Consider the following 23,370-nt stretch of genomic DNA (forward strand, 5'->3'; position numbering starts at 1 on the left):
AGCTTTGAGCAGAGGGTCCAAGGACTGTCGGTCACCACATTCGAGGACCTGAAGGATCTGATGGTGAAGGACCAGTTTATTCATCTTTGCCCTGTGGAGATGAGACAGTTTGTGTTGGACCGGGAGCCGAAGGAAGCCGCCAAAGAAGCACAGATCGCAGATGCCTATGAGGTCAACCGCACACTAGAGGTGCGGAAGTCGCCGCTGCCAGCTGGAAAGGGGGTCATCCGACAGCCACCCTCAGTGTTCTAGCCAGCCGGCCCTCAGCGGGTTCTGCCCCGTCTTCCAGCACCTGTCCTGCATTTGACTCCCGTAAGTGCTATACTTGTGACCAAATGGGTCACATCAGCCTTGTCTGCCCGGAGATGCAGAATATGGATCCCACACTTGAGGCCCCAGGGCCTACTGCAGCCATTCGTTTTGTGGGTGGGGCGGTTGGCTGGGCCCGTGAGAACTAACAACCGGTTACTGTGGGCAACACCATTTCTGTTGGCCTTAAGGACACTGGCGTAGAACGCACCCTCATCTGCCCTGAATTCGTGTTACCCAAAGAACTTATTCCTGGGAAGACCCTGACTGTCACTGTATTTGGGGATGTTCGCCATCCCATACTGATGGCCAGAGTTTTCCTGGACTGCGGTGCGGGGAGGGGTTTAAGGGAAGTGGGGGTGTCAGAGAATCTCCTCACTAATGTGCTATTGGGAACTGATCTGGGATGGTTGGTTGCCCCATACATTCCTGACAACCCTCTTAGATCTGATATGTCATGTAATTTCACTGTCAATGTCGATGTAATGCATAATAAAAATGTGTGTTGTGGTAAAGGGGAACTCAGCCACCTCACCCTGTGGGGTGATGCTGGTGAAGATCCACTAAAATGAGCCAGCATAAGTGCTAGGGCAAAGGGGAGCAGAGCAGGCACGGACACCAGGAAGCAGGTCATCCCGTGCAGGTGACCAGTGTCACGCCAGATAGTGACATGGTCAGTGGTAGCTGCCCCATGACTAGCACGGCTCCAGAGGTGATGAGAAAGGATGGGAAGAAACACGGGGGTCATAGGGAAAGTTGTCCCGTGCCACCGACCGGTGTCACGACGGACTGTGACATGGCCAGTCGTAGCTCCCCCATAGTGAGCACGGCTCAGAAGGCGGTAATGACAGGTGAAAAGGTAGGCCCCTCAACCAGGCAAGGTAACAGAAATGTGTGTCCCCCTGTCTGTCAGGAGTATGGGAGGAAGGTACCCATAGCCTGTCATAGGTTTGGGGAAAATGTACCCTGAACCGGTCAGGGTGATCGGAAAGCTGGATCCCCAGTCGGTCAGCGTGGTGGGCGAGTTGGGTCCACTGCTTGTTAGATCAGCAGGAAGGGTGGGCCAGGAGGTTGGCTTAAGGGGCAATCTGTAAATCAGCCCCTACGCCACCTCAAAGAGGGGGAGATGTCATGGAGATATTAAGAAAAATATTAACGATTTCTATCTTTCCCTGAAACCCCTCTTCATCCCCCTCCTCTATACTATTTGTCAAAGGGCAAAGAGCTGACACCTGGACCATCTGCTCCTATGCAAATTAGCCCCTACAAAAGTGGCTTGGACAGATGCTGGCACAAAGAAAGGTGCTACAAACAAAATTAGAATGCGAGTGTGCTTTCCCCTGACACAGACCTGCAACAATTTACATCTAGCTGAGGAAACTTTATTCCCAGGACGTCAAAGGGAATTTAACAGGTCTGGCAGCCGGGACAGAGCCGACCCCAAATTTGGAATATTGGAAGTTCCATAATTCCGATAATAATGGGGCCCATATTTTTAATGACAGGGTCAGCTAAGGAACAATATGGATATTTTCCCATCGTTGTAAGCCCCTCTGGGGGGCTGTGGTGCAAAAGTAACAAAATAGCAGACTGCAACTATGTCATGTGTGGTCTCTAAAGGAAGTTAAATTCATAACAGAAAAAATTGTATTACTTCCGGGCTTCTCCGATCAACCAACGATGAGTTATCGCAAAAGCCAGATATTCTAATAAAAATATGAAGGCTGGAGAACAGCCCCCGTGATGTCATCCCAGGGCGTTTGTGGGCAGGTCTCCCCTTAGGCATAAAAGAATCCACGGATGATAGATGAGTACTCATTGCCGGGAGTGTATGTATCATAAGCAAGGGGTCGCGTTGACTTAACGCTCTGATCAAGTGGAATGTCTCCCCTCCAGCTATATTGAGTTGTCTATATGAACGATATAGTAAGTTTCTCCTTTAATCCTGTTTATTTTGTGTAACTGTATATTCCATATTGTAATGTCCCCTTTTGTAAAATCTTGTATATTTTTCCAAAACACTGCCTCCCTTTTGGATTAAATATAAAATTTAATAGTTCTGTTTCTTTGGCTCTGTAAACGTTCCCTCCCCCGAAGCCATAAGCTACCAGAAAGCGGGCATCCAGCCAGGCCTGTATTTTACTTCAAATTTGGTCAGTGGTGGCAGCTAATAATATTAATTGGGCTATCATGAAGCTGGCAGTAACTGTACTGGGGCGTATACACATATTCCATGGGTTGGAATCCGAAGGTGTGAGGTCATATGCTTTCTGATCGCTTGCCGATAGCTACATAGTGAGTAGTCGGGATCGTGTGCTCGCGAATCCCTGACGAAACCCTGACCTTTTACTATTAACTACTGTTCGCTGTTGGATGATACAAAAGAGAGTAGGGCATCTGGATGAGTCCTCATTCTCTCGATTTGATGCAGTATGTTTATGCTTTTTGGAAATGTATGTTTTCCTATTTTGAGTTAAAGAGAACATGACAACAGGATTTATCCCTATGCTGTGCACCTACTTCCTTTTATGATCTTAAAAGATCTTTATAAAATTATTACATATTCATTTGACGATTGTGGGTCCACATTCCTTAAAAAAAAGTTGTTTTTAAAACTCATATGTTACATGCACATTTAGGCTTTTCTGTCTGATGGAAATATCCAGATGGTCTAAAGGTCCATTCACCCTGCCCAACCCGTAGCATTAAAAAACGACTAACCGGTCAGGGATCATTTAATAACTTGATTACAATGGCCAACTTGACTTCAGATTGTTCAGTGTGCATAGGCTACTATTGTTCTCGGCAGTGTAGATGATGTTTACACAGGACGATGTGCTGCCGAGAACCATGATCATTTCTGCAAACCAAAAGATTATATTATCAGAAAAACGAATGCTTTGCTCATTTATCAGATGATTGGCAGCCTGTCTAGAATTCATGTCATGATTATTGTGAAATAAGCATTCCTACGAACACTTGTTCACCAAAATTGTGTAGTGTAAATGCTTCTTAAGTCTTCGGGTTAGTCTTTGCTGGATAAGTTAAAAAAATGGGAGTAAGAATTCCTCCTTCGTCGCATTTTTTTATTAATCCTATTGGTCTATATCTATATTTATGTGTGATACATGTGCTTGAGAAAAGACCTCTCAGTAGATCGAAGTAGGAAAGGTAGGAAGGAGGAATTAGAAGGGGCAGGATCAAGATGAATTATTAATACAGGAAGACAACACAGTACAATACAAATACAATAAACTGATCTCAACACAACAGTAGAGGGTATCATCATAACTCATCAAGAAAACATGAAAGCGACACCAAGGAGGTAAATATAACTGACAGAAACAAACATAATATTAGTTTGTTTAACTAAACTACATAGATAAATTTAGTATGGGACTATAATGGTATACAGATTAGATATGTAGGAGATACAACAAGAGGCAGAGATTTCTGTGTTGAGATTTTTTTGCATACAGCCATGCATAATTTTAAAGTAGTCCCAATGTAACATAACATTACTCTCAACAGAGTGACTGCGACTTTTATACAATTCACGCAAGTCTCAGCATTAACTAAGGGTGCTTTCACACGAACCAGTTGTGGCCATTAAACAACCACCCACTGGCTACACTTAAGTCCATAAGTCGATTGGTGGTGCTGCTGAAAACGATAATTTTTAAGCAAGCTTAAAAATTATTTTGCCCGATAGACAAGCATTTTGCTCATTCGTCAGGTGATTGGCAACCTGTTTAAACAGGCCGATTATCAGGAACATGATTTGGTTCTTGATAATAAGCCAGTCCTAATTCACCCGAAATCTAAATGTTAGGAAGTAGGTCATTTAAAAACAAGTTTTATATTTAAATTATAATTATTCTAATCACAAATTTAAAACTAGATAAAGAGCATGTAACACCTAACCATAGCCCAACATATAAATATAACTAAGAACATATATATATAATTAAGGATCTCCAAAATGGTTGATAGCTGATACTCAGTTTAAAGTTAAGGCCCCCATACAGGATCGTTTGTCCGACAGCTATCTCTCCCGACTCCCTCATATACAGAAACGCTTGGTTCGACAAGTGCTCCTGTGTTACCTATAAGGGAGCCACTGCCAGACTTATCTGGCACCAGCATTTCTCCCTGGCAAACAAAAAAAAAAAATTGGTTGTTGAAATTTCACCACTAAGATATTTCTGTCGCCCAACATCATCTGTTGGAAGAGTGTCAAGTAGACTGTTGACTGATCCTGGCGATATCACCATCTGACTTTAGTATTATCTTCATGGGGTTTATACCCTAGTCTCAGCCACTGCATTTTTGAATTTCATCCAGATGGATAATGTGTTTTGTACAATAGACAATGGCATCTGGATGGCCATCCTATCGTATCCTGATTTTAAAGGTACCTTTTCAAACAGATGCAAAAACAATGTGTGAAGCTAATCCTAAAGTCAAGAAGTTGGAGCTTTGGCTATGCAGTATACACTGTGTTCCAAATTATTATGCAAATAATATTTTCTCAGATTTTCCCAAATTACCTATATGAATTGCAGTCATTGTAATTTTCCAGTCAGATAACTATTAGAGTACAATTGAAAGGTTTTTGTACAAACTGCCTATGATAACAGTATATTTTTAAAAAAATAAAAAACTCAAACTGCACTCAAAATGCATGTTCCAAATTATTATGCACAGCAGAGTTTTCAACCTTTTCATTTTAATAAAGAACAAAAAAATGGTCATTTTTGAAATTATAAGCATTAGCAGGTTATTACAAACTGAAATCAAACAGTTTTCAACTCAAAACCGCTTGTTCGAAAGGAGCTTCTGAACGCTCTCGTCCATTGAATTTGTCAGGTTTTGGATGGTTTCTGCTTCAATTGTTTTGCATGAGGACAGAATACCCTCCCAGAGCTGTTGCTTAGATGTGAACTGCCTCCCGCCATCATAGACACTCCTTTTGATGATGCTCCAGAGGTTCTCAATGGGGTTGAGGTCAGGGGAGCATGGGTGACACACCATAAGTTTGTCCCCTTTTATGCTCATAGCAGCCAGAGATGCAGATGTGTTATGTGCAGCATGAGACGGGGCATTATCATGCATGAAAATGATCTTGCTGCGGAATGCACGGTTCTTCTTCTTGAACCATGGAAGGAAGTGCTGTTTGAGAAACTTAACATACATTATGGAGTTCATCTTTACCCCTTCAGGGATCCTAAAAGGGCCGACAATCTCTCTCCCCATGATTCTGGCCCAAAACATTACTCCACCTCCTCCTTGTCAGCGCCGTAGCCGTGTTTGCATGGGGTGTCCATCAACCAGCCATCCTCCACTCCATCCATCTGGACCATCGAGATCATTTCATGCATGATAATGCCCCGTCTCATGCTGCACATAACACAGCTGCATCTCTGGCTGCTATGGGCATAAAAGGGGACAAACTTATGGTGTGGCACCCATGCTCCCCTGACCTCAACCCCATTGAGAACCTCTGGAGCATCATCAAAAGGAGTGTCTATGATGGCGGGAGGCAGTTCACATCTAAGCAACAGCTCTGGGTGGGTATTCTGTCCTCATGCTAAATAATTGAAGCAGAAACCATACAAAACCTGACAAATTCAATGGACGAGAGAGTTCAGAAGCTCCTTTCGAACAAGGGGTCCTATGTGCAGATGTAACATCACCTAGAATAAAGTTTTGAGTTGAAAACTGTTTGATTTCAGTTTGTAATAACCTGCTAATGCTTATAATTTCAAAAATGACCATTTTTTTGTTCTTTATTAAAATGAAAAGGTTGAAAACTCTGCTGTGCATAATAATTTGGAACATCCATTTTGAGTGCAGTTTGAGTTTTTTATTTTTTTAAAAATATACTGTTATCATAGGCAGTTTGTACAAAAAACTTTCAATTGTACTCTAATAGTTATTTGACTGGAAAATTATAATGACTGCAATTCATATAGGTAATTTGGGAAAATCTGAGAAAATATTATTTGCATAATAATTTGGAACACAGTGTATAGTACACACATCATACTTGGTACCTGGGTGCTTAGAGTTATTAGCGCATCCTGTCTGGTTAATTGCCGCTGTCCCAATTGGGAAGTTGCAACATTGTTAAAATACTAATTATCCACATTTAGCCTTGTCGTCTTGAAATGTAATATCACTGTTTGATTAATGATGTCCATTGAAAAAAGTCCACAGCAATGTGGAAAGTGTTGGTATAATTGGCAATTACCGTGGCGGCAATGTGTATTGATTATTCCAGGCTCTTAGTTACTAAACATAGTAAGCCACTGTGGTCTCCCGGAGATGAACAGTCCTGCGGGTACTAGAAGGGGTTTGCCTACAAACAACACTGCTGACTTCCATGCATTGCTTATGAGTTGTATTGAATTTGTGCACTGTGGGATTAGCATATTGGATTAACATAAAATACCTGCTCTCCCATAGACTAAACAGTCAGAGGTGATTTACCTAAAGCTTCTGAAAGCTTAATTCTCTAATCAGAGATTGTATGCTAAGCAGGAAAAAGTAAAATGTTTGAACGGGGCAACTCACAAATCCATATCACTAATAATGGTTTTGCTTAGGTCCAGCTGGCAGAAATGGAGGCCTTTTCTTTAACCTCTGACAAGTCCTCTTCAGTATTGACTGATGATCTCAGTTCAGAAGAACAAGGTGTCACAAGTCAGTTAAAGGAGATGAAGGTAAAAGCAAATTTTGTAAATTATTGGAATTCAAAGCCGAGAAGATTTTAATTACTTCCCTAATCTACATGGATTATCTTGTTTAGGACCCCATCAGCACCATCTAGATAATGGCTCATTGTGCTCATTTTATGGCTTCATAAAAATGCCTAATTGGATGTTATTAGAATGGTGCTTCATAGCAGATGTAACATTATTGGTTTAATGCACTTTTCAACACTTAAAGGGAATATGTTATTATTTATGACCCCTCGAAATTCTTGTGATTACATAGGCGCTAAGAAAAGAAGTGTGCACATACCAATGTTTGTCAACACTGATAAATCTTAACTTAGAAAATCAACTTTTATCTACTCCCGTGCCAAAAGTAAATATATCTTGAAGTGTCCACTGGACAGCCCTTCATTTGTGTAGTGTCCTGTGTTAAATAAGCACTCCAATCAAAGTTTTTATCCTCTTAATGTACTTCAATCATATTATATAGCACTGCTTACTTACAATTGCTCATGTTGCCTTTCTACTCAGTTAATTCTTCTTTTTTCTCTGCTCTATGTAGAAAAAGGAAGTCTCTTTTCCCTGGATGAGTCACCCCCCTCTTCATCTCCTGACCCAGCTGCTCAGCTCTTCCCCCTGCTAAGGACTTTTGCAGTGATGATTCATGCAGGGAATAGAGACTTCCTATTTCTACATAGATCTTAGAAGGATTCAGCTAATCTGTTTTTAATCATGTGATGTTATAGACTTACTGGGAAAGAGAAGAATTAACTGGGTAGAAAGGCAAAATGAGCAATTGTAAGTGCACAGTGCTATATAATATGATGATTGCAATATATTAAGAGGACTACAATTTTGATGGGAATGCTTCTTTAATGACAGCCACCACTCCTAAACTCTTTCCATCTGCTGCTCTGCAGAAGACGTTGAATGACAAAGAAGGCAGCAAGATTAAAGGCGTTTGGAAGGGGTTGCCTTCATTAAATGAAGACTGGAGTTGAACAAATATATTTGTGCTGCTCTGGTACGACCTTCAGTCTGGTTCCCTATGGCAGCCACACCAGAGTAGTCTTCACTTCCACAGCCAGCATCTTCGGCCCTGCATCCTGGGCACCTCTTGCTCTTAGTAGGCACATTGATGTAATAACAGCCACCGCTCCGAAAACTCTTCCCATCTGCTGCTCTACAGAAGACGTTGAATGACATGGAAGGCTGCAGGATGAGAGGAGTTTGGAAGGGGTTGCCATCGTTCAAAGAGAACTAGAGTTGAGCAAAAACATTTATGCTTCTCTGGTACAGCGCTCAGTCTGGTTCTTTGTGGCAGCTGCATCAATGCAGATTTTACTTCTACAGGTCACATCTGTAGCCCATCCCGGCACCTTTTTGGGCTTACTAAGCTCAGTGAGGCAATGATATCACATGAGACTCAGTCACTAGATCTCATATGACATCATGACTTTGCAAGACCTTGTAAGCGCAAAAGGTGCAAAGGATGCTGGACGTAAGATGTTGGCTGCAAAAGTGAAGCTTGCTCTGGTCAGGATGCCATGGAAGACTGCTACAGACAAAGGATCTAGGCAGTTTTTGCTCAACTCTACAGGACACTTCAAAAAAGAAAGAACACCCAGTTGACACTTCAGAAGTCATTTAAATAGAAGAGGACTAAAGTGTTAAAAGTTATTTTTGAAGGTATGCTTTATGGATATGCTTGCACTTCTACCCTAGTACCCGATATTTTTTCAACTTAAGATCAAAATTATGACAGAATGCCTTAAATGTTGTCTTTTTTTGTTTTATTTTGTTCTTTAACAACCTAGATCCTTTTATGTTTTACTTATGTTTCATATCTCCTACCATTCACCCGTCCTGACATTAAACCATGGACAATCATGTAAGAATATATAATAAAGGATTAGTTTGGATGCAAATTGGTACTTATGAGGTATTTCAACAGAGTAATACAATACCCAACTACAAACTGTGGTGTTAAAAAGGAATCGCAAGTGGGGGTTGGTTTCATGGGCCTCACCATCACCACCATTCCTTACTCAATGTACATTTTTGCATCTGTTTTGGTCAAAATAAGTTTTTCCACAATTCTTCACCTGTCGACAATGACAGATGCAATATGAAGCTCTATATCTGTCGGTCTTTGTATGGCAGACCACATCCAATGTAAGGTTAACAGAGTTCATAATTATTGCAAAAGGTCAGACATAACTGAAGGTCATGAGTGATTCACATTTACAGAAATACAATCCCGCACAAGTTATTATAAAGAAAATTGGCAATATGGATTATTTTTTCCTTTTTTTCAAAGAAATATTGCATTAAGAAAAAAGGCCCACAGAGTCTGTGTTGGCACAAGATTTCATGTCTGTTCTTAGAAATGTTAAATCATTTATCTTGGGTGATTTTTATTGATAAAGCATTGCCAGTTCAATAAATGTTTAAAACGTATTACAAGAAGCGATGGTGGTAAATATGTACATACATTTGATTCAGTCTGTAATTACATCATAATTAGAAGCCCATTTTAATGCTTCAGTATACTTGTACTGATCAGTCTAGTTAATCTTGCCGCACTTAAAATAATATCCTTAATCAGTAAACTCTGTGGAAATGTGTTATAATTTGAACATGAAAAAGCATTATCTTATAATTAAATTTGCATCAGTCACATTTTCAAACACCCAGTGATCCAGGAATTAGCATTCAGCCCACTCAATTGTTCATTGGTTTAATTGTTGCATACAAGTAAGAAGGAACCCTTATAAGAGATCACAAAGTTTCTGATTTTTTATTCTTTTTCATTTCAGTCTCTACTAAAAATAGTCTAGGCTTTTTACAACTACATTTAAAACATAGCAGTAGTCATCTGCTAATATTCTGAGCAATACTTGTTGAGCAGAGATGAGTGTGTAAGGGACATAGGACGGTAGTCATGGGTGAGGGGCTACTGTCTTCCCACACCCTGGCTCCTCGCAAATAAAAGATAATGTCCTGTCTGTCGTGTGGTTTGCATGTAATGAACACTCACTTGTGTTCTTTGAAGCTCCATCTGTTCCACAGTCCCGGGTCCGGGCTCGATCACACAGTTCACACCCGACTCTTGGCTCAACCTTACTCAATAAGCTTAGTTCAGACTTGGTCATGGGTACAGCACAGTGTTTCACAGCAGTTACGGTTTCGGTCGCCTGCGTTATCCCTTGCTCTAACGACGCTTCTTGCCCCAGGGATGTCTCGCTCGACACATCAGATTCCCAGCATTCTGCCCCAACTTGCCTCTGTGGATTCCTGTCTTTTCTCCCCTTAGGAGACGAAAATGAGGTAGGCACCTCCATACCTCTTTCCAGCCGTAGGTCGCAGACGTTCAGGGATGTCCCACTGAATATTGTCGCTGCTGTCCTCATGCTGCTTTCTGTTGCTGTTACCTGTTCCTTTCAGGTTGTTCTGTTCCCTGAATGACCCTCGGCCCACTATCTCTGAACTAGCCCCTTTTCTCTTATTCTCCCTACTACCCTTCACTAGAAAATACTTCCCCTTAATATAACCTTGTCCTCCTCCCTAACCAGGGGTGTTCCTATAACTGTTAACCCCTACCTTATTCTAACTTAACTATTTCCTGAACTACAGTGCTCTCCACTGTACTTCCCAATCCTAACACTTTTCCTAATCTTGACACAATATCATAAAACATGCATGTAATAAATGAGTCATCCACAATAAAACCGTTATCAAAATATGTGAACAGTCTATAACATCATTCACGCCACTGTACTATGCGTTCCCATTTTATTAGGAAGGCCATAAATTAACCCGGGCATACCCTTACAAGTGAATCAGAAAAAATTTAATTTCGAATGTTCGTGCTGTTTTCCCAGGGAGATTCGATTCGCAAAGAAGTTATTCTCCATGAATTTAATGTCCATTATAATGCTCTGAGTTTTCTACAGACTCCAGAGCATAATAAAAGTAGTATGTTAAAAAAATATCCTTATACTCACCTCACCTCTCACCTCTCCGGCCCCTCTGCTCCTCACAGTCACCCATGTGTTCCTCGTTGCATCTTCTGATACCCCACGACTCACGATGGAATCTTTCGATCACTCACAATGTGCTGGACTTCCAGTTCTGATGAGGCCTGGGAGGATTCTGCACAAGCCTCAGAAGATCACAAAGTCATGGCATCACTACATGCACTGTCACCTTGTGAGTACAGGATTTCAGAGATTTTAGTGCTGCAGGGGATCAGAAAATGAGGACCGGATGGGTGACGGTGTGGAGTAGAGGAGCTAGAGGGGTGAGCGCTAAAGTGAGTATAAGGTTTTTTTAACTTTTTGATGGCCATTTACGGTTCAGAAAAATGGTGAACAGCAGTCCGCAAGGAAGTGAATTACAAAAATTCTGCATTTTGGCAAAAATGGATTTTTGTAAAATTTAAGCAGATTTCACTTCCATTTGAATGTATTTGCTCAACATTATTATTGAGCTCACTCCCTTACCACTATTTTTTTCTTGAAGTGGTTTCCAGATTGTACAAAACCTACTTGTTGGAAGGATCTCAGCCTCATGACAATAATATCAAAGCAGCCCCTCTGTTGAAACACTTAGAAATTTACTTTTAGGATGTGTTCACACTGCATTTTTTTCTTTGTTTGGAAAATGCTGCAAGAAAGCCTTAAAAGAATGAACATATTCAATTCTATGCAAAAATTACTTTTGTTCATATGTTCAGACTTTTGAGCTTCTTTTAAACTCTCAAGCTTTCAAAAGATGCCAAGCATTCAAAAGAAGTATGTCCATTCTTCATTTCCTCTAAGAAGACACTGATTACTTACAATACAAGTCAATGTGAAAGCTTTTAGCCTGGAAGACGCAAAGGCTTTTTTTTTTGCATTTTCTATTGCTAAAAATAAAATGCTAGTGTTTTCTTCATTTCTCTATGGAAATGAAGAAAACATCTGGAAAATGCAAAAAAAAATGCAGCAAAAATGCAAAAAAAATTACGCTTCATATCTCCAAAATCTATGTGAGTAGACCTAAAGTCATGTCTTAGATCCCAGATAAATCATTCCCATTCTTTGTGTAAAGTGGTACAAGAAAAATCCTGTTTTTACTCCAGAAAAAAAATTCACTATATGGTCAAAACAATTGGGGCACACCTCTTAAGCATTAAATTCAAGTGCTAGGGCAGAGACAGACTGCCCTATAACTCGTGCGATGATCGCTCAAAAAATAGCTTTGCCCTTATATTCAGTCTCATAGCCACAGGTATATAAAATCCAGCCCCTCTCCTTTCAGTCTGCCTTTACAAATATTTGTGAAAAAATTAGACATTTTAAAGAACTCACTGAATCCAAGTATGATATTGTAATAGTCTGCCACCATTGCAAGTCAGTTTGTAAAAGCTCTTCCCTCCTAAATATTCCAAGATCAACAGTGAGTGGTATTAATGAAAAGTTGAAGCGTTTTGAAACCACAGCAAGGGCTTGTTCACATGTTGCGTTTATGCGCATTTTTCCAGGGTAAAAAATGCTGCAGTTTACAGTACCAGTGAAATCAATGAGATGTCTGAAATCTCATGCACACGCTGCTTATTTTTTCCCTTCAGATTTTAACCACCAATGTGTTTTTCAAATCTGCAGCGTGTCAATTGTTTCAGTTTTTGCAACGTTTTTCACCTATTCAAATAATTGGGAAAAAACCACAAGTAAAAACACATAGAAAAATGCATAAAAAAAGCATCAACAACACACATATTTTATGCAGCATTTTGCTTGGGTTTTGTTGTAGAAAAATATGCTGCAAATACTCAAAGTGTGCACATAACCTAACTCAGTCAATTAAAGTTAGAGACAGGGTTGGTGGTGCACTGAGACACAAAGGGCATAAAAGTTGCCAATGCTCTACTGACTCATTGATTGCCAAGTTCTTAACCTCTTCAGACATTAACATTCGCACATAAAAATGCATTGGGAGATCACGACATGCGTTTTCTGGTTCCATGGCTTCCCAAGTGAGGTGGATTTTAGAATTTGTAGCTCAGGGTGAGCAGAACAGAATGAAGTCAATGATACAGTGCAGGTGTATTTGCCTTATGACATGTAGATCAACAAGGACCAGTATAGCCGGGTATGCAGAGAAATAGATGCACAAGCAGAGCTTGAAGCACTAGATGTAGCTGAGCCAGATGTGCTGACAGTACAAGAACAGCATAGGTGCATAAGCAAACTGGTAACTTGCTTGTTGAGATGCGATTATTCACAAAAATAGCAGAGTAACAAATGTGGACAGCGTAAGGATAATAGAGATAATCTTGTTAACAACTTGACACAACAGAGATGAGCGTGCACTAGCACCAAGAGTTGATAGACTGAGCTTTAAAATAGCAGCAAGTTGCTGGATGATTTCAGTCAGGACTAACTGTGAAGATAATAAGTCACCTGGCAGGAGCAGACTCTAGAGGAATCTGAGGTTTTCTTCAGAAGCACGTTGTAGCAGGGTGCTATACATTCTGAATACTCAGGTGGTGGATGGCTGGCTAAACTGGCCTTAAAAGGCCTAAAATGATGAAGTCAGTGGTGCTTGCTGTGCTACCTCAGTACCCCAGTATGGACTAGCACAAAGGGAGCTGCCGTAAGGGAAGGAAACTGTTATGATCTGCAACAAGTACTAAGGAAAGATAGGGGAAAGCTGTCCCTACAGTGAGACTAAGCTGAATCCCTACGATGTAGCGGGCTGCCTGTTCCTAGCGAACAGACCCGCCTTAGTCCTCGGCTAGTCTGAACGAAGACCTATAGCATAAGGGGAGGGGTCCCTAAAAGAACTAAGGACTGGGACAAAAATGGGACACCTCCTAAACAGAGAAGTTGTTGCAGAACACAAAAAGACAAACCGACAAAAAGGTACTAGAGGTCCCAGAAGGACCAAGCGAACTGACAGAGAAAGGCACCGAAGCACCTGGCTAGAGAAACAGTCAAACACTGAAGTCCAGCACAGCCAAAAGGGCGGAGCTGGAATATAAAGGTAGATGGTCACGTGACCGCAAAACACAAGAAGAAAAAAAACAAACAGAAACAAAACTTGACTCTAGAGTCAGGACAATGTAGTCACATTTTCCATGTCCGAGCAGCTACATGTGAGCCTTACATTCAACAAGCACAGTGCCAAGCATTGGAATGAGTGGTGTAAATTATACTGTCTTAACTAGAACAGTGGAAACGTGTGCTGTGGAGTGACGAAGCATGGCCTCTATCTTGTAGTCTGATGGGTGTGACAAAAACCTGGATAATGGTACCTGACTGACTCCACTGTGCCAACTGCAAAGTTTGGTGGAGAAGGATAATATTATGGGGTTGTTTTTCAGGGGTCAGGTCATGCCCCTTACCTACAGTGAAAGGAAATTTTAATACTACATTATAGTAAGACATTCTGGACAATTAAACTTTGTGCAAACAGTTTGAGGTAGAATGTTTTCTGTTTCAACATGACTTACCCAGTGCACAAAGCAAGGTCCATAGAGGAATAATTGGGTGAATTTTGTTTGGAAGAAGTTGACTTGCCCACACAGATCCCTCACTTTAACCTCATCCAACACCTTTTGGATGAACTAGAATGGATATTGCAAGTCAGTCCCTCTCGTCAAACATCACATCCAACATCACAAATGTTCCTCTGGATTAATGGACAAAATTCCCTCAGACAGACTCCAAAATCTTGTAGAAAACTTTCCCAGAATGGTGCATGCAGCTTTAGCTGCAAGGCATGTCTATGAATTTAGAACTAAAGCTCCTGTAGAAGTAATGTGTAGGAGTCCCAATACTTTTGTCCATACAGTGTAGTTCCTGCTGGACCTTGCACAACTAATAAAACTTTCTTACCTTCTATATGTAACATTGCCATATTATCATCCTTGTGTCATCTGTGTGTTCGTATTTTACGACCATGTGACTTTTGTGACTTCTGTACTTATACATCAACATAAAATGTACATGATCAAATACAGCTTCCTAGATTAATAATAGCAAAGTATCTGTAAAAATTGGTTGCAATACAGATGATCCTTATCGGATCCGTTTTGCTTTTTTTATGCACCCATTATGAACCCTGTTGAATGAGTGAGTCTCATCCAATATATGGAAGAGAATAGTTCATGCTGCTATTTTTTACACACGTACACTAGGTACACTCAATCCATGTGAAAAAAATTGTCTTCTAAAAAGCTCTATTGAATTACATCAGTCAGTATGCTGACTTTACTCGGACAGCATACGTCTGTATAACACACTTTTCCCTAAAGCAGAACTACACAACAGAATACACAGCATCTTTTCATTTACATTGTCCTTCCTTACCTCTTCAAAATGTACAGCATACATTTTTTGACAAAAGTAATGTTACATACCTTTGTGTCCAAAAAGATATTATTATAGGAGTGATATCTTTGTCATTGGTAACTGTGAACAAAATAAGTTAATAGCTAGTGATGAGCAAATCTGCCGAAATTTGAAGACGGTAGTTTGCTTGAATTTGAACTGGAAATTCGATTCACATTAAATTCGTTTAATGCAAATCACATCTTTATTATTGCGCTCTGGGATCTCTCTAAAACTCAGAGCATAATAGATATATGCAAAAAAAAATATTTTTCACCCAGCCCTCACCTCTAGGCATCCCTACTCCACTTCACTTGTCTTCACTTGGCCAACTTTGACGTCTTTTGTCGTCCAGCATCTTTGGTATGTTCCAGAGCCCGGAATTTTCTCCTGTGCTGACTAAAGTCATGACATTATGACTTTATGGCCTAGTCAGCGCAAGACACCCTTAGATACGCATAGGCTCTTCTCTACTAATAACGTTTGCATGGCCAAACTAAAGGAGTAGTTATTATTAACGTGTGTGACTAAACCTTCAGCTTACTTCAGTGGCTTCAATTTAACATGCCATCTATCTTTTCAAGAAGAGTAAGGGCCAGACTAAGTGGTCATGGTATAGCCGAAAATCAGCTTCAAACCACAGTGGTTTTCAAATTGCTAGTTAATTACTTGATTTTGCAAGTGAACAGATGTTTCACCCGCAAAATTGTGTCCGTCTGGCTTTACCCTTAACCTAATGAAGACTTTTTACAACTGATTCACAATCACAACATAATTGTAATGGTTCAGAAGCCGGGGGTCCTGTTTTTTCTTTTTGCCATTTTTGTTGGTTGTTAATTGGTGACACAGAGACAATTTGTCTGGCTTAAAAATTAAAGTTTAATGGCTACTGGAGAAGAAATGTAGTAGTATAGGACAGTCTTTCAGGTGAAATGAATGGGCAGGCAGGGTCCTCCAGAGTGAGATCTGCTGCTTGTTAGCAGCTCTGAACTCTGAAGTACTGAAAGGTGGCCATATGCCCAAAATTGTCCTGATGGGACAACACAATAGTAAGTAAATAAGTAACTAGTAATACATACTGTATAAATAACATAGGGTACTTAGTTAATACCATTTTCATCAAAAAAGCGTAAAAGCCATCCTACCGCAACAAGGTGAACCCAATTGGGACAGTCCTATCCTGTCTTAAGTATTTAAATCTTACCTTGTGTCAGCCAACCTCAATTTGAATAAGGACAGAGCAGGACAGGAGCCCAACTGTTCAGACACCTGTACAAAGTACAACAAACTACAACAAAACCAAAAAGAAATGAGCCGGAGCAGAAGCTGGTATTCGTGCAATGATTCTTGTCTTTTTTCTTGAATTTTGTCTGTGAAATGGTCACAATGTGAATGTGCTTTTACACATTGCACGTTTACCAACTTGTGCTCCAGTTCATTTCTTTGGCTTTTGCTGATGAGACAACACATTTTATATATACCAAAATATCAACAATATTATATATTTTTTGTAAAATTTAATTTAGAAATAACTTGCCGCTTTTTATTCCTATCTAAATCAATGAAGTAAAGTATTTTGTAGAGATGATCGTAAGTTTTGAACTTCGAATTTGCCAAGTCCAGCAAATTTTTTCCAAATTTTCAATTTATTTGCAGTGAATATCTAGTAGTCCAAGTCTCCAGGAACGTTTTGTAGAGCATTTTTTAGTCTCTCCCCACATGTACCCAAACGGTTTTATTATTATTAAGGTAGGTTCACATGACCAATTTCTCCACATCCGAGACAAACTGAGCCATTATTCAGATCAGACTTTGATCAGAGTGGCATCGTTTTTTCTCGGACATGGAGAGATAAAAAATACGTATTTTATCTTCTCCATTCTGTCAGTCCGTGAGAATCAAAAATCAAAATCGAACATGTCTCTAATTTTTTCCGTGGACCACTCAGTCTGAGGAAGAAATCAAACATACGCTCCATAGACTATCACAGGTATGAATGCTATTCGTGAAAAGATGAATAGCACTCGTACAAGTAAATCGGACTTGTGAACTAGCCCTTATAGTGAGAGAAAGAGATTGACTCTGGCTATGATAGTCCCCGTGGCCGCTCTTGTCTCCATCACCCCACTTTGTGACTGTTCAGTAGTGAGTGAAATGACGTTGAACATTCTTTTTTTTCGGTTGATCATCTCTAATATTTACCCCACATCAGATTTCACTAAATGTATTGATGCACAAAAAGCAGAACTTGTTTGTCCTATTTGTTTCTTCTCTATCATAACATCAAATTTTTAATGAATCCTAGGTATGCTAAGGGGGTGCGGAAGCTGCTGACTAGGTCTCTTGGGTCTATGAGACACACTCTTGCAAATAAAAGTGTAAAGGTTTATCGTTTATATTTTTAATAGTTTAAATAGCAAAATCTCTTAAAAACTCCATCGGGCAAACAGAAAAGTGACAGGTCCTCTATATATTATATTCAGGAAAAAAACTAAATTAAATCAAGGGTAAACATAATTATAATAATCTCAAGCGAGAAACCCCGAGATGTTGCATATCGATGGTGATGGTAGCCATCCTATCTCTTACCCTCTGGCTGTGAAAAGATTAACCACTAGTGTTGAGCGATACCTTCCGATATCGGGAAATATCGGATCGGATTGGATCGGACCGATACCGAAAAAGTATCGGATATCGCCGATTCCGATACCGGAAACCAATGCAAGTCAATGGGACATAAATATCGGAATTAAAATAAACCCTTTCTTTCCTTGTAGGTTAATTCTACATGAAGGAAAACAACTAAGAATAATGTAGAATGTATTGGGGGAGGTGGGGGAGACAATAAAGGCATAGAGGTTTAGCCCAATCAAATGGAATAGCAGGAATTACTATTTTTTTAAGATGTTCTGAGTTACGGAAATATTAACTATGTTAAGTATTTTTATATTTTGTCAGATATTTATGTTTCACTACTTCCATGCTCTTCACCTTCTTTTTTACTTCTCCCACACTTTCTCCTTCATCATCCTCAGCATCTTTTTCATCCACTTCTTCTTCACCTTCTTCTTCTTCACCTTCTTCGTATTATTCTTTTTTTACATTCTTCATATTCTACTTCTTCATCTTCTTCATATTCTTCTTCTTCATCATATTCTTATTTGTGACAGGCATTCCTGTAGTTGTTATCTATAAAAGGTTGGACATTACACCTTTCGTTCTGCCCGTCACAAAAGATTCACAACAGGATTTGTCCGCGTTCAGTTTGGCCTGCAGCAGCAGGTCTTTTCCAGGGGCACCACGAGGAGGAACGGACTCACCCCCATACACTGCTTAGTCATATTCTGCTTATAATTTAGATATTATCTTTTGCTCTGAATTTTAATCTTATGCTTAATGTTCTTCCGCTTTTTGTTCTGCAGCTTCTTGTATTTCTGCTTCTTGGTTTTCTGTCTCTTGTTCTTCTGTATCTTGGTACTTGTCTTCTCTTCTTTGTCCTCTTGGTCAACTTCTTCAGGGTCATCTTCTTGGTCTTCTTCAGGGTGGTCTTCAGGGTGGTCGTCTTCCGCGTCCTCGTCTTCGGGGTCCTCGTCTTCTTCGGGTTGGTCTTCTGGGTCCTCGTCTTCGGGGTCCTCGTCTTCTTCGGGGTGGTCTTCAGGGTCCTCGTCTTCTTCGGGGTGGTCTTCAGGGTCCTCGTCTTCTTCGGGGTGGTCTTCAGGGTCCTCGTCTTCAGGGTCCTCGTCTTCTTCGGGGTGGTCTTCAGGGTCCTCGTCTTCACAAGGTCCGCACTCTATGTGGACCTTGTGAAGCAGTGCATCAAGATCCGGATAGTCCCTCAAAAAACTCTGCACGACCAAGTTGAGCACATGTGCCAGACATGGGATGTGAGTGAGGTTGCCTAGGCCCAGAGCTGCCACCAGATTTCGGCCATTGTCACACACTACCATGCCTGGCTGGAGATTCGCTGGCACAAACCACACGTCGCTCTGCTGCTTGATGGCATTCCAGAGCTCCTGCGCTGTGTGGCTTCGATTCCCCAAAGAAATTAATTTTAATACAGCCTGTTGACGTTTGGCCACGGCTGTGCTCATATCGGTCATCATAACAGGTAACCGTTCACGGGTCGATGTGGAGGTAGACCGTGACGGCTCCTGCAGCACTGATTCAGAGGAACTGGAGCATGAGGAGGAGTCAATGTGTACAGACTGGATTCCTGCAATCCTTGGAGTTGGCAGAACACGTACAGCGCCACTCTCAAGATTTGTACCCGGCTCCACAACATTTACCCAATGGGCAGTGAGGGAAAGGTATCGTCCCTGTCCATGCTTACTGGTCCACGCATCGGTGGTCAGGTGGACCTTGCTACTGACGGCGTTTTGTAGCGCATGTTTAATTTTTCCATCCACATGATGTTGCAGGGCAGGGACGGCTTGCCTGCTGAAATAAAAGCGGCTGGGCACGTTGTATTGTGGGACTGCCAATGCCATAAAGTTACGGAATGTGTCAGTCTCCACCAGCCTGAATGATAGCATTTCAAGGGCCAGTAGTTTAGCAATGCCAGCATTCAGAGCCTGTGCTCGGGGGTGGTTTGCCGAGTATGGGCGCCTTTTCTCCCATGCCTGTGCTAATGATGGCTGTAGACTGGCCTGGGAGTGTGAGGATGACTGGGAAAGTGGTGCTGTGGGTGGAATTACACTGTGTCTCTGTACAACAGTGCCAGAGATTCTTCCATGGCGATCCTGTGAGGAAGCCGAACCAGCTGTGTGTGAGCTGGAGGAAGAGGCTACAACACGAGCTGAAGAGGTGGTAGGTGGCGCTGTAGGTTGGCCTAGGTCTTCAGTGTGTTTTTGTAACTCCACCACGTGCTTGGTCCGCACATGTTTCCACATATTTGTGGTATTGAGGTTGCTGACACTTTTCCCTCTTTTCACCTTCTGATTACACAGCTTGCATTTGACAAAGCAAATGTCATCTGCAACTGTGTCAAAAAAGGACCAGGCACTGCAAGTCTTGGGAGCGCCCGCTTTGGATTTTGGAAGAGCCATGCTCCTAATGGGTGCCGAAGTGGAGGCTACAGGCAACCAAGTCTGCCCCCTCCCTCTCCCTCCTTTTTTGGGCCGTTTGGGGAATCTCTTCCTCAGAGCTGCTCCCACCACCTTCCTGTCCCTCACGCCATGATGGTTCAAGGACCTCATCATCTACACCACCCTCTTCAAACAACTGCTTCTCCTGGGTAGTCTCGACAGCACAGTACGCACCAGAAAGTGGCACCTGAGTCTCATCATCAGATGCGTACTGAGGTGTGCTGCTGACCATAGGCACTGGCCCACCCGCCTCTTCAGATTCAGAGAGACAAAACGGTTGCGCATCACTGCATACTACCTCTTCTTCAAATTCTAGAATTCTGCTTGGCTGGCCCCCTCTTTCCAAGCCAAGAGATTCAGAGAACAGAAGTAGAGATGGCTCCTGTCCAGGGCTCTCTGACTGCCTGGGCAATTTGGCAGGTGGTGAAGAGACAGATGGGTGCTCTTCAGTGCTCAGGACCTGAGAGGATCTGGAACTAATTGAAGTCGATGCGTTAGCTGCCATCCATCCGACAACGGCTTAAATTTGGTCCTCGCGCAGCAGTGGGGTACGGCTAGCTCCTACAAAGCTGCGCATAAAGGACTGTTCCCTGGTAAAACTGGGGGATGCTGAGTCACTGGTGCCCGCAGCAGGCACAGAATCCCCACGTCCTCTCCCTGCAGGCACAGAATCCTCACGTCCTCTCCCTGCAGAAACTCCACGCCCACGCCCACGCCCACGACCACATGCCTTACTCCCTGCCTTCTTCATCTTGGTAGACTGATAAAGATAGGCAGAAAAGTACTAAGGGCTTAGTGTGCTTATTCCTGAACAGCTGCTAACAGGTATAAGAAACACTAATTTTATAAAGTGTGGACTAGACTTTAATATGAGCTAATGTGGCCTACACAACTGTAAAGTGGAGTGTTTGGTGAACTTTATTTAGGTTTTTTTTGTCACAAAAAGACACTGGATGTGCCTAAAGATGTAATAACGATAGTATCACAAACTTTTTGTAGCTATTACAATGTAGGAAGGTAACCTACAATGCAATAGATGAGGCTGCAAAAAATAGGCTAATACTAATCTGGCTGGGGCTGCAGGGCCCAATGCTGCAGAAAGGCTCCTCTATCGACTCCTATATAGTGTGTTTGGAACCAGTTTAGCTGAATACGGATGGAACCACCACACTAATAGGAGATATCAGGAAAAATTATGAATTGGCAATAAAGGACAATGTATGAGGCAGTGACACACACTGAGTGCACTACAACCAGACGGGGTTGAAGCACACACTACAGGGTGAGCTGCACTCACACACCAGACCTTGCAGACAGCGGTGAACAGTACAGATGCAGAGCACTGTGCACTAGCGCTGCAAGACCAAAAAAATTTCTCTATCTACTCCTATATAGTGTGTTTGGAACCAATTTAGCTGAATACGGATGGAACCACCACACTAATAGGAGATATCAGGAAAAATTATGAATTGGCAAAAAAGGACAATGTATGAGGCAGTGACACACACTGAGTGCACTACAACCAGACGTGGTTGAAGCACACACTACAGGGTGAGCTGCACTCACACACCAGACCTTGCAGACAGCGGTGAACAGTACAGATGCAGAGCACTGTGCACTAGCGCTGCAAGACGGAAAAAAAATTCTCTATCTACTCCTATATAGTGTGTTTGGAACAAATTTAGCTGAATACAGATGGAACCACCACACTAATAGGAGATATCAGGAAAAATTATGAATTGGCAAAAAAGGACAATGTATGAGGCAGTGACACACACTGAGTGCACTACAACCAGACTTGGCTGAAGCACACACTACAGGGTGAGCTGCACTCACACACACAGACCTTGCAGACAGCGGTGAACAGCACAGGGAACTGTGCACTAGCGCTGCAAGGCACAGTGATTTAGAAAGTAGCTTGGGTAAAGCAGTATAGAGCAAATAGGTAGCTAAAACTGTCCCTCAGAACAACAGCGTCCTATCCCTAACTGAATTCACAGCAGAGTGAGCTCAAAATGGCGGCGGCGGCTTTTATAGTGCATCATGACATCATTTCAGCAGCCAATCACAGCCATGCCATTAGTTAAGATGCCTACATGCCTAACAGGATGTGCCCACACTTCTTAGGATCCTCATTGGCTGAATAAAATGAAAATGGCTCATTGCATTATGGGAACTTCCGATTCCGGTACACGATATTGCAAAAGTATCGGAATTAAGTATCGGAATTCCGATATCGCGAATATCGGCCGATACCCGATATTTCAGTATCGGAATGCTCAACACTATTAACCACACATGTGGCTTTCCATGTTCCACACAGTCTCCAAGACTTAAACTGCTTAAAGTCTAAACCATAAACTACTTACATTGCTTAGTCCTTATTCCATTAAAGTCAGAAATTCCCCAGTTTGTCCCGATAAACTAGATATTTGTCCAGTAAACGAATTCATGGCATTTACCACAGTGTAAGCTCGGGCTATCAAGATGGTTTCTAGAGGTTTTGACATTTGACAAGTATCTTATCACTGCAGTGAAAATGCGGCTTACTTATAAAAACACACAGATGTAGCCACATGTCCACCACAGTATATTTTGAAACTGGATCCCGATACTGGATCACACACTGTTTCACAACACACACTTAACACTTATTTCAATGGTGTAATAAAAAGCACCTGCCAGCTCTCCTGACAAATTTGCCTTAGTAAATAATTGTGTTCACCATAATGTAATAATTCTTTAGCATCTTCAGCATTGTTCCCTTCCTTAATTACTCCTCCTAAAAATTAATAAATTGACATCTGGGTGTTATCAGTAGGGGTGTGTTTCTGCACAGTGTGACTAAGGCCAATCAGTGTGTCATTGTCACACGCCTCC

General features: G+C 41.6%; 1 protein-coding gene across 2 annotated transcripts in view; it reads left to right on the top strand.

Annotated features, from left to right (window-relative positions):
- Positions 1–23,370, top strand: part of CACNA1I (calcium voltage-gated channel subunit alpha1 I) — a 737,039-nt gene that overhangs the window by 699,157 nt on the left and 14,512 nt on the right. Inside the window, exon 32 of one of the 2 annotated variants that reach the window (XM_073644335.1) lies at positions 6,918–7,034. The exons of the other annotated variant lie outside the window; for it this stretch is intronic. Within the exon in view, the coding sequence (XP_073500436.1) occupies positions 6,918–7,034 (117 nt within the window). The remainder of the gene's footprint in view (positions 1–6,917; positions 7,035–23,370) is intronic. 2 annotated transcript variants of the gene reach the window in all.

This window comes from Phyllobates terribilis, unplaced genomic scaffold, assembly GCF_046119375.1.
Source record: "Phyllobates terribilis strain yellow unplaced genomic scaffold, ASM4611937v1 Scaffold_8__6_contigs__length_399053987, whole genome shotgun sequence".
Lineage (NCBI taxonomy): Eukaryota > Metazoa > Chordata > Amphibia > Anura > Dendrobatidae > Phyllobates > Phyllobates terribilis.